Source organism: Littorina saxatilis, linkage group LG15 (assembly GCF_037325665.1).
Source record: "Littorina saxatilis isolate snail1 linkage group LG15, US_GU_Lsax_2.0, whole genome shotgun sequence".
NCBI lineage: Eukaryota > Metazoa > Mollusca > Gastropoda > Littorinimorpha > Littorinidae > Littorina > Littorina saxatilis.
Window position 1 is genome coordinate 19,191,947 of NC_090259.1, and position 12,500 is coordinate 19,204,446.

General features: G+C 42.4%; 1 protein-coding gene across 1 annotated transcript; it reads right to left on the reverse strand.

Moving 5' to 3' along the window:
• Nucleotides 1-951: 951 nt before the first annotated feature.
• On the reverse strand, nt 952-4,144 carry LOC138948077 (toll-like receptor 2 type-2). Its single transcript, XM_070319604.1, has 2 exons — nt 4,023-4,144; nt 952-3,339 (listed from the first exon to the last, which is right to left on the reverse strand). The coding sequence occupies exons 1-2, from the start codon at nt 4,122-4,124 to the stop codon at nt 2,728-2,730; spliced, it is 714 nt and encodes a 237-aa protein (XP_070175705.1). The 5' UTR covers nt 4,125-4,144; the 3' UTR covers nt 952-2,727.
• Between the last annotated feature and the right edge of the window lie 8,356 nt (nt 4,145-12,500).

Here is a 12,500-nt window from a genome sequence, read left to right on the forward strand (position 1 = left end):
GTATGTGTTAGTGTGTGTGTGTGTGTGTGTGTGTGTGTTTGTGTGTGTTTGTGTGTGTGTGTGTGTGTGTGTGTGTGTGTGTGTGTGTGTGTGTGTGTGTGTGTGTGGAATTAGTTTCGTTACTGACTTCTTTGTCAATGTGCGATATAAATGCAGCTACATTTTCCACACTGCACAGCACGTTTGACTTTTGTAAAATTTCAGGTAAAAGGATGCTCTTCTATTTAATTAAAGCCTGTACCAATCTCTGCTGTTGTTTTTTTTACGTGGGCATGCAGGCATTTTTCATATTAATTTCTTTTGTGCAGGTGCAGGTGTGCGAGAACGGAGGAACGCTACAAGCGAACAACACCTGTCTTTGTGCTGTGGGCTTCAAAGGTGACTCCTGCCAGTTTTACATCAGAGGTAACCGGTAACAATGGTGATGTACAACTATGAGTGGGAAGAGAGAGAGAGAGAGAGAGAGAGAGAGAGAGAGAGAGAGAGAGAGAGAGAGAGAGAGAGAGAGAGAGAGAGAGAGAGAGAGAGAGAGAGAGAGAGAGAGAGAGAGAGAGAGAGAATGAGAGAGCTTTGAACTTTATTTATTTATCGAGGGTAACAGAATAAGCAAAGTGTACATGCTTTTTTTTTATCCGGCCCTCGCCCATTGAGGGTAACTCGATTAATAACAAGAAGAAATAGAAGTTAAGTTAATTACAATTCAATTTATATAATTAACATGTCAAAAAATTAAAAAAGAGAAAGAGAGAGAGAGAGAGAGAGAGAGAGAGAGAGAGAGAGAGAGAGAGAGAGAGAGAGAGAGAGAGAGGAGTCTCTTTGTCTCCCTTTTTCTCTCGAATGCAAACACAAATGCACTTACATCTACACACACACACACACACACACACACACACACACACACACACACACACACACACACACACACACACACACACATTTTAGTTTAGGGTTTTGTTGTTGTAGGAACAAGGAAAACTACGCACTTCAGACAAGAGTTCTGTCTCTTGAGCAATTTGGACTTTGACACGATTTACCGACCATACAAATAACACACTTTAGTTGAACAAGCATTACATCGGGCTTTACAAGTACTACAACGTTCAAGGATTTTTTTGTTTGATGCAAAAAGCCTTTGAGACACTCCAATATAAAAACGACTAGTCCGTTTGTCAAGAAATTGCTAAAACGTACAAAGGACTGAGTGATTGGCGCAGGAGAAAGTCTGAGAAGCAGCAACAACAACACCAACACCAACACCCACAACCACAACAACACCAACAACCACAACAACACCAACAACCACAACCACAACAACAACAACAACAACAACATTAAAGGCACAATCAGGCTTTTACACACAGTACAAACACCCTTCCATTTGAACGCTCACCGAACGGGAACATCCTGGCTGCTTTCCGTCGAGAGTGAGACATTTTCAAAGAATTTATTTTCGTGGACCGTCTGTTCAGGCGTTTTGGCGCAAGAACTAACTTTTAAAATCTAAATAATAAATTGACAGCTTGAAACACAAACATTCTGAAATCATAAACGATTTCTTTTTTCACCAAGACAAGATCAGTACAATTCGAAGTTTTGAAAGTTTAAAAAAAAGATAGCCCGGAAGCAGGGTCACGAAAGGTCGTGTCTCAAAGCAGACGATTTTTCTGCATAGCGCTCGCTTTCTTTGAAGCCAGCTGCCGCCGACAAGTTCGTGTGACTCGCAGCCGTTTGTTGCGTTTTAGAATCAGAGGTACACAATAACGTGCTATTGCAGATACATCCAGTCGCATTGAAATCACAAACTGACGACTAAATTGTGAGAAAAAAAGGAAATTGGATCTCACGGGTTCACGATGGCTCAGGGGTTAGATAAAACACAAAATCTGGTGTGTGGTTTACGCGAGCTAAATAGCAATTCAAACAAACCTTTTCATTTAATGCTATTAAATGCTATTGCAAGTGTGTTCCATAAGGTTAGAACTGCTTTTTTCATTGAAGATTTAAATCGTTTTGTAAACCATTTGAGACATACTGGGGCTTTAACAACAACAACGACTGACAACGACAACGATAACGACAATTAGCAAACAATCAAAGAACCGAATACTTCAAAGAGAAAGATAAAACAAACAAACAAACAAAATAGTAAAAAGACACATGTATAACAACACAACCAAACAAACAAACCAATCAAAGTAACAATATGAAAATAAATATCAAGGTTATACTTTGTGCCGATCCAACTTGAGTAAGCGGCCAAAATTCAATTTGCACGATTGCACTAGTGAGCTACTTCCCCTGAGCTGTTTCCCAAAATTCTGTATTCTATGTTTAGTTACATCAACTTGTGCATGTGGAAAAGTCACATTCTTGATTTCTTGATCTCCTTGATCTAGTTTTTGGGCTACAGCTCTCACGCATACGTGATGTTTTACCAAAGAAATTTCACCAGTTTCTTGTTTTCATCGCCATGAAAGCAGCAAATCTCTATTTTCGACGGAACTTTCTTTGACGCTCTTGCCCATGCACCCTTTGTTCTGCGTGTAAGACCCCGCCCCCTGAAATTAACGTTTCTATAGCCAGCTGGCAGGCGAAACGAAAGTGACAAAGGTTTAGCCGAAAGCTTAAAACATGGAGCTTTCTGTCAGTGACTCATTTACTGTTGAAACATAATTCACAATTCATTAGGCACTCGTGTTTTCGTTGCTTTTGGAAGTTGTTGATGCCCTACACGATGTGAATCTCATCGGGATCCTCGAACGCCAGACGAAGACGTCCCCAGAAGGCCTGTCTGGCGTCCTGTCCTTCCTCCCACTCGATGTAAGTGGTAGTCCGCAGCACCGCCAACATGGCGCCCGACATGTCACGTGACTGTGTTTCCTGTAGCGCCAGCAGCACCATGACGTCATCACGCTCCATGACGACACTCTGACAAAACTTGAGTTCGAACTGGCACCACTCGCTGCGTGCAAAGTGGGGTGAGAAGACCAGCACAACTCGCTCGCTGTCGCTGACGCAGTCGGCGATGTTGTCCACGATGTGTTTGCCGGGCCGGAAGTCCCGCTGATGCAGACACAGTGTCAGCCCCCACTGGTTTTCCGTCACGGGCAGTAACTCTTGCAGCACCCAGTGCGCGTCCTCCTCCGCATACGACACGAACACGTCGTACTTGTAACGCCGGCTTCGTCGCCCTCGTTGGCCGCTTCGGCAAACTTGATACAACCACAGGCGCATGTGCCAGCGGAAGCGGAAGAGGATGGTGAAGAGGAGGAGGAAGAAGAGGAGGACACAAGTGACGGCAATGGTGAAGGCGACAGCGTCAGAACCCAGCAGGCACGCCTGGAAGTTGAAAATCATCAATTCCTTTGGACGTTTTGATTCAAATGTGTACCGACATCCTCACCAGTTTAGGTTAATGAGGTACGCGGTTTAGTACTTGCCCCAGGTAATCTCTGATCTTTTTCATGCGTTTATCTCATGCAAAAGATCTTACATCACAATTGGTGTATTGGAATTCTAACACTGTAACAATTAAGTCTCATTTTTGTTAAGCCTACTCTGTATCCGGTTGGGTGGCAATTTTGACACTCAAACCAATCTAAACACTGCAGATTTGGGACAGGAACAAGGTTTATTTTATGTTCTACACCGATACAAAGTTGAAGTTGTAAGTAAATCCGTAATACTTATGTTACTGAGTGCCCGAAGCACAAGAATCACCTTCAGAGGCAAAGCCAGGCAAACAGAATTTGTAATTTAGAGCTGAATATTAGACCTCTAAAAACTGCTACAGTAACGTAAAACTTTGCAAGAGCAGCAACACCCCATTACAAACAGATACTCCTCATCTCACGGGTACGGTGTGCTGTCTACCGACTTACCAAACGACGTCGAACTTCTATAGATAGCTTACGTTTTGGCAGGGAGACAACTCCGTCAATGCAGTACAGCTGCCTGTGGCAAGGGGGACTACTGCGTTACCCTGTCACACTAACATTATCCTGTTACACTTGTAACCGTACCTGTGAATGCAACACGAACGATGGGATCGTGATGTTGGCCATGTTAGCACAGCGATAACCCCTGGTATAGTAGTCTTTGAAGAGTATTGGGTTTGACTTCATCCAGCGTTGAAACCACAGGATGTCACAGGTACACTGGAACGGGTTGTCACCCAGAGTCAGGTTTACCAATCTATTCAATCAAAAAATTCAATCATTGAATCAATCAATTGGCGAATCTCGTTCACGTTTTAATGCATACCCGAGCACAGAGAACACCTACTCGTACCGTCTTATTTATGCGAACAATAAAATTAAGCAATCGTTTTACGGAGTATTTTCGAACACTTTGTCTGTGCTACGAATGGAGTGCTTATCATAGAAGCGAAATATCCGTGTTTGATTATTTAGGCACAGGCCTTACACAAGTGACCAGCTTTCACGGTTCATTAGTGCGATGCTTAACTCATTTTCCCTGCTACTTTAACCTTCCCTCGTCCCTTGTTTATTATCATATTATAATAATAGTAAATCACTTTCCTACAGCACAAGTCCCATTAAAAGCTCCAATTGCGCAATACCATTCTAATTTTAAAAAAAAATTAAAAAAATAAAACAAGAAAGGGTAGTTATTGAAACATTTAATTACATCGACCACAGGTATATTCGCTTGTGCAATATGCGGTCAGACCTAGTCCATTTGGATGCGATCTCTGGCAGGAGATGGTCAGAGACTTTGACCACATCCTTGCCAGAGTTCGCATCCGAAGCATAATTAGTGAAGTGTTTCTGTCGTTTGTTTCATTCGTCTCATAATAATTTTTTTGTCTGTCGACTATAAAGACTATTGGATCGATTTACTTTTGAATGGACTTTTTGGGGGGTCAAAATTAAACTTTCTAATAGCTCACCTTTCTTGGTTTTTGATTCTGGATCTTGTCACGTTAGCTGTCTAACTTATTTTGCATTTCAATAACACAAAAATTAAATCAACAATAACAAATCACACCCCCACATACATACAAATAATAAAGCATACAAATTAAGACCACACACCAGCTGGGTTGACGAATGAGCGTTAAAAAAATCGTACCAAAACATATCGCCCCAAATAGAAGTAAAACCAGATTATTCCACCGTGAGAGGCTCTAACCACTATGCCACTACAGACAGCATCGCTATGCCCAGGTCAAAAACATCCGATAAAGCGATTTATTTTGTTTATATACGTGACTCCAGAGATGAGTAGATGATTCGTCTGGAAGTCAGGGTACAGATTTGACATATAGATGTCCAAGTTCATGCCAAATTTGAGGTGGATCGGCCGTAAAAAGCCTGAGCTATAAGTAAAGCAATGCGAGCGTTTGCGCAGCGGTTGGCAAGACATTTTCCCCACATATAACCAACCCATAGAGATGGCGTATTGCACGTCAAACACCGGAGTTATGAGCGATCAAAAGTGTAACGAATAGACGTAATGTAGTTTGTTACAATGCATGCTGACTGGCGCACGTACAAAAGGTGTCACATGCTACCAATCATGTCAAAGTAGTAATATTTGACAACTCACTTTGCACGAAGTTTTGATCCGAATGCGTTTTCTGATACAGTCACGATGTTGTTATTGTCCAGTTCCAGTGTTCTCAAATATTTTAAATTGTCGAAGGTCCCATCGGGAATCAAAGAAATATGGTTCCGAAACAGGTACAACTGGGTCAGGTTTAGCCCTCTGAACATTCTTGATGACACCATTTGAAGCTGCGTCTTCCCAAGATGCAGACTTTTCAGTGAGCGTTCCATTGGTGTGAGCAGATTACGGAAGTGATCAGGTTTGACATCTCGAAAGTTATTTCCACTCAAGTCAAGATACACAACGCTAGTACAGCCCCCGAAAGCGTTGTCGTTTACCATTGAGAAATTCACGTTGTTTAACGCGAAAGTAATGGATAAGACTGCTGAGTTGTTTATGAAGAAGGGTTCAATTCGAGAGATTTTGTTTTCCATTTGCACGAGAATCAGATATTTTAGTTTATGGAAACGAGATATGGAAAATAAATTAGCTGTGAAGTACTTTATATTATTATACCGCAGAGACAATCTTGTCAAATTAGGCAGACAAACTGGATCGTCAATACACTGAATCATGTTTGTGTCAAGGTACAAATTTTCCAAATTAGGAAAGAGAGGTTCATTGGATGAGGAAGACGTTTTTGGAAAGTCATACAGACGGTTGGTGTTTAAATTCAAACTCTGCATTGCAGGAAAGTAGGATGTTTCTAGCAGGACGATTTCGTTCCTTCCCAAGAAAAGTTCTGTTAGAAAGGGTGCCCGAAAATTTGACATGTTGAGATGAAAACCAATGTTTGAACAACCCAAGCTGATGTTGATGAGTGGTGGAAGAGAGAGCAGCCATCGCAAGTCCATGTCGCCAAGAAGTCTTGACCCGCCAAGAAGCAAAGTGTTGAGCTTGTCCAGATCTCCAAAAGCACCGTCCGCTATGGCAATCAGTCCGTTATTGTACAGGTCAATGGCTTCAACTTCATTGGACACATTGTGAAAAAAGTCGTTAGCAATGCTGGAAATGCTGTTGTTGGACAAATTCAGATACCGGTAGCTGTTATACGTGACATTCAGTTTTGGCAGGTAGGTCAGCTTGCCGTGATTGGCGGAACAGTCGGCTACGGCAGCACCACAGTCACACACGTGATCACCGTAACACGATGTGGTGAGATTTTCATCCGTGAACAATTTGCTATGTTCCGAATACATACATTCATGCTGATTGTTCCCACACTTTGCTTTAACAGGGACTGTTGAGAAAGCCCACAGGAGAAGAAGAACGAGAAATCCCATGTTGGAACTGTCTTGCTGGCTGCCGAAGTGAGCTTCAGTTCTGATACTTGTACAGACCGAGCGAGCGACTAGAATCGTTGCGGCAATTCAAGGCGTGTTCAAAGAGAACTTCATACATGATTTGGCCTGGCCTGCACTCCAGAAGATTGATTGAAATGTATTCCCAAAGTTTTCCTTGTTTTTACATTTAGTCAAGTTATGACTAAATGTTTTAACATCGAGGGGGGAATCGAGACGAGGGTCGTGGTGTATGTGTGTGTGTATGTGTGTGTGTATGTGTGTGTGTGTGTGTGTGTGTGTGTGTGTGTGTGTGTGTGTGTGTGTGTGTGTGTGTGTGTGTGTGTGTGTGTGTGTGTGCGTGCGTGTAGAGCGATTCAGACCAAACTACTGGACCGATCTTTATGAAATTTGACATGAAAGTTCCTGGGTATGATATCCCCATACGTTTCTTTCATTTCTTTGATAAATGTCTTTGATGACGTCATATCCGGCTTTTCGTGAAAGTTGAGGCGGCACTGTCACGCCCTCATTTTTCAACCAAATTGGTTGAAATTTTGGTCAAGTATTGTTCGACAAAGCCCGGACTGCGGTATTGCATTTCAGCGTGGTGGCTTAAAAATTAATTAATGACTTTGGTCATTAAAAATCTGAAAATTGTAAAAAAAAACCTTTCTTTTATAAAACGATCTAAATTTACATTTATCTTATTCTCCATCATTTGCTGATTCCAAAAACATATAAATATGTTATATTTGGATTAAAAACAAGCTCTGAAAATTAAATATATAAAAATTATTATCAAAATTAAATTGTCGAAATCAATTTAAAAACACTTTCATCTTATTCCTTGTCGGTTCCTGATTCCAAAAACATATAGATATGATATGTTTGGATTAAAAACACGCTCAGAAAGTTAAAACGAAGAGAGGTACAGAAAAGCGTGCTATCGTTCTCAGCGCAACTACTACCCCGCTCTTCTTGTCAATTTCACTGCCTTTGCCGTGAGCGGTGGACTGACGATGTTACGAGTATACGGTCTTGCTGCGTTGCATTGCGTTTAGTTTCATTCTGTGAGTTCGACAGCTACTTGACTAAATGTTGTATTTTCGCCTTACGCGACTTGTTTGTTTCTTGGCTCAAAGAAGGAAATATTTCCCCGTGCTGGAAACTACGCACACAAAAACGTTAGTTTTTCGATGGCGTGGTCTCCCGTATCTGTTTACATTTTGCTTCAATGTGTTTTGTTATGACTGTTCGTCCTGTATGTTGGTAGACCTCCCAGTTGACATTGTTTGTTTGTTTGTTTGTTGGCTGGTATTTTTGCTTGTTGGTTGGTTGTTGGCTCACGTAAGTGTAGCCTATGCGATCGTAACTTTGTCTGTCTGTGCGTGCGTGTGTGTGTGCGTGTGTGTGTGTGTGTGTGTTTGTGCGTGTGTATGTCTGTGGTAGAAACTCTAACATTTGAAGACGTCACATTACATTGACGTCACATTATGACGTAAGAGGGTTAGACGTCACGCGAAGGAAGTACTGAAAGTCTCGGTCATTATTATTTTGAGCGGGCAGAGACTCTGTTGGCAGTCGTGTCCCTGTAAGTAGGCTACATGCAGACAGACAGATCTTGCACAGTTTCACCTATGCTCTTTCTGTGTGTGTGTGTGTGTGTGTGTGTGTGTGTGTGTGTGTGTGTGTGTGTGTGTGTGTGTGTGTGTGTGTGTGTGTGTGTGTGTGTGTGTGTTTGTGTGTGTGTGTGTGTGTACTGTGTGTGTGTATGTGTGACGGAGTGATTGAGTTTGTGTTACTGTTTGTCGATTTCTTACGTGAGCCTTGATGGCTTCGCCTCTTGTTTTGTTGTTGTTGCTTAGTTTGTTGGTTTGCTCCGGTGCTTCTTCGTTGTTGTCTGTACATAATATCAATGCTTTTAGTTAGACCGGGAATTGAGACAAGGGTGTAGTGTATACTTTTGTGTGTGCGTCTGTGCAAGTGTGTGTGTGTGTGTGTCTGCGTGTGTGTGTGCTTGCGTGTGTGTGTGTGTGCGTGTGTGCTTGCGTGTGTGTGTGTGTGTGCAGGGGCGGATGAGGGGGGGGTTTCTGGGGTTTCCGGAAACCCCCCCCCCCAGCCAAAAAATAAAAATATTTTTGTGTGTTTTTTTGGGTTGAGTTTCAATTTTGTGGGTATTAATCAGTGACAAAATCTGCTGCCTGGAACTGGTAATGATCATCCTCAGAATGCACCAGCTTGCACCATTTTGCATCCTTTTTTTCAAAATTTTCCGGGGGGGCATGCCCCCGGACCCCCCTAGCAAGCTAGGCGCTTCGCGCCGTCGGCTCGGCGCTTCGCGCCTTCACACCCATATCTTCACAATATACTTTTGGAAACCCCCCCCATAAAATGAACTGATCCGCCCCTGGTGTGTGTGTGTGTGTGTGTGGAGCGATTCATAGAACACTACCGGACAGACCTTTATGATACTGTACATGTGAATATCTGCCAGATAGAATCTAAAATCGTTTTTCACATTCTTTGGTGACGTCACATCCGACTTTTTTTCTGAATGAGGCGGCAATGTCACGACCTCATTTTGTCAATCAAATTACATGACGTTTTAGTCCAACAATCTTTGACGAAGTTTTTGCAGTTCAGCTTGGACGCTTACAAATTGAAAAATTAATTTGTTCATTACAAATATTTAAATATGAAAACATATAAAATTCTAGTATCAGATTAAAAAAAATAGGTTTGTATTGTATTCGTCATCATTTCCTTTATCCAAAATTATAAAGATATGTCATATTTACTTAGAAAATCTGTCCTTCGCGGAGGATGCAAACGCGACCCGTCTCGGTCTTCGGGTTTTGTCTAGTTAAAGGCACAGTAAGCCTCCCGTAAACCATCACAGAGCTCCCCGAGCGTCTACATACAGTACAAGCATACTTCCATTTGAACGCTCACCGAACGGGAACATCCTGGCTGCTTTCTGTCGAGCGTGAGAAATTTTCAAAGAATTTATTTTCGTGGACTTCTCATCAACAACAATGGCGCCTCGTTTTGGTGCTGGCCGGGACGGCTGTTATGAATATGATACCGAAAATCACGCCCGGACAGTAAGCCTCCCGTAAACCATCATAGATACTGTCAGGCTTTTACACACAGTACAAACACCCTTCCATTTGAACGCTCACCAAACGGGAACATCCTAGGTGCCCTACGTAAAGAGCGAGCAATTTTTAAAGAATTAATTTTGCAGATTGTCTCGAACACTTTTTGGACCCATCCTGAACTCAGGTCAAAAATGAGTTACTTCCCTTCTATCGATGTAAACTGTCGATAGCCGTGGATCGATGATTATCAGAATGTTTTTGGACCGTGGTGCGTTTTTGCGCTAGACCTAACTTTTAAAATCTAAATAATAAATTGACAGCTTGTTACAACATTCTTTAATCATAAAAGAATTCTTTTTTCATCAAGACAAGATCAGAAAAGCCCGGAAGCAGGGTCACGCAAGGGTCGTAGCAGACGACGGTTTACAGTGCATCGCCGTTCCTCTCAACAGTCAAAAGCCATCGCTAGAGTTCTTGTGAACCACAGCCGTTTGTTTCGTGCATAAAAACGTGCTATTGTAGATAAGCTCACATCGAGTTGCATTCAAATGACTAACTGACGACTACATTGTGAAAAAGGGAAACTGGATGACACGGGTTCACGATGGCTCAGGGGTAAGATAAACCACGCAAAAATAAATTCTTTGAAAATTGTTCGCTCTTTACGGAGGGCACCTAGGATGTTCTCAATCGGTGAGTGTTTAAATGAAAGGGTGTTTGTACTGTGTGTAAAAGCCTGACCGTATCTGTGATGGTTTACGGGAGGCTTACTGTGCCTTTAAGCCTCACTTTGATTGTTGATGACTGATCCAGGGTTTTCAGTTTTCAGGCTGACAGATTAAAAAAAAACTGTTTCGACACAGCTGCTTGCAACTTGTATTTTGCTTTTTGTTATTTGTTTGTTTGTTTGTTCGTTTGTTTGTTTGTTCATTTGCTGAGTTTGATTTTTGTTTTAACTACAATGTACAATATGAAATAAAATCGAGTAAGGAATGTCTTTTTCGTCAGTAGTGGCCACGCACTGCTAATGTGGTTAAAGGCACAGTGAGCCTCCCGTAAACCATCACAGATACTGTCAGGCTTTAACACACAGTACAAACGCTTGAGAACATCCTGGGTGCCCTCCGTAAAGAGCGAGCAATTTTCAAAGAATTTAATTTTGCGTGGTTTATCTTCCCCCTGAGCCATCGTGAACCCGTGTGATCCAGTTTCCTTTTTTTCACAATGTAGTCGTCAGTTTGTGATTTCAATGCTACTCGCTGTAAGCTTATCTGCAATAGCACGTTATTATGTACCTCTGAATCTAAACGCAACAAACCGCTGCGATTCACACGAACTCTAGAGATGGCTTTTGACTGGCGATAGGCATAACCGTCGTCTGCTACGAGAACCACGACCTTGCCTGACCCTGCTTCCGGGCTTTTCTTTTGTGACAGGGGAGGCTACTGCTCCTTTCACAGCAGACTCTGCACCCGAGTTGTTGGCCTTTAGGTCAACACTCGTGGTTTGTAGAATTCTGTTTGTGATGGGGTCTGGTGGTTTCCGATTGTCTGTATGTTCATGGAAACCTTCGGGTTTGCATAACAGTTTTTATAGGGCTAAGAAATTAGCTCTAAATTTCTCAAACCTGTTTGATTGCACTTCGCTTCCCGAGGTGATCGTAGTGTTTTACGGCACTCGGTTACACTTTTTTCAAACTTTTAAAACTTCGAATTGTACTGATCTTGTCTTGATTAAAAAGGAATCTAAGAATGTTTGTGTAACAAGCTGTCAATTTATTATTTCGATTTTAAAAGTTAGGTCTAGCGCCAAAACGCACCGTCCGATTTGTCTGATCAGACAATCCGCAAAATTAATTCTTTGAAAATTGCTCGGTCTTTACGTAGGGCACCTAGGATGTTCTCAAGCGGTGGTCGCTGTGGCGGGGTGGTAAGACGTCGGCCTCTTAATCGGAAGGTCGAGGGTTCGAATCCCGGCCGCGGCCGCTTGGTGGGTTAAGTGTGGAGATTTTTCCGATCTCCCAGGTCAATTTATGTGCAGACCTGCTAGTGGCTTATCCCCCTTTGTGTGTACACGCAAGCACAAGACCAAGTGCGCACGGAAAAGATCCTGTAATCCATGTCAGAGTTCGGTGGGTTATAGAAACACGAAAATACGTATGGCGTATGGCTGCCCAAATGGCAGGGTAAAAACGGTCATACACGTAAAATTCCACTCGTGCAAAAACACGAGTGTACGTGGGAGTTTGAGCCCACGAACGTAGAAGAAGAAGAAGAAGGTGAGTGTTCAAACGAAAGGGTGTTTGTACTCTGTGTAAAAGCCTGACAGTATCTGTGATGGTTTACGGGAGGCGTACTGTGCCTATAAAGTGGTGCAGAACAACGTGTTTTCTAATGCAAACGCACATGTTAGATTATTTCCGTTTAAAGGCAAACACCCTTCAATTTAAACGCTCACCGAACGGGAACATCCTGGCTGCTTTCCGTCGAGAGTGAGACATTTTCAAAGAATTTATTTTCGTGGACCGTCTGATCTACAATCAGGC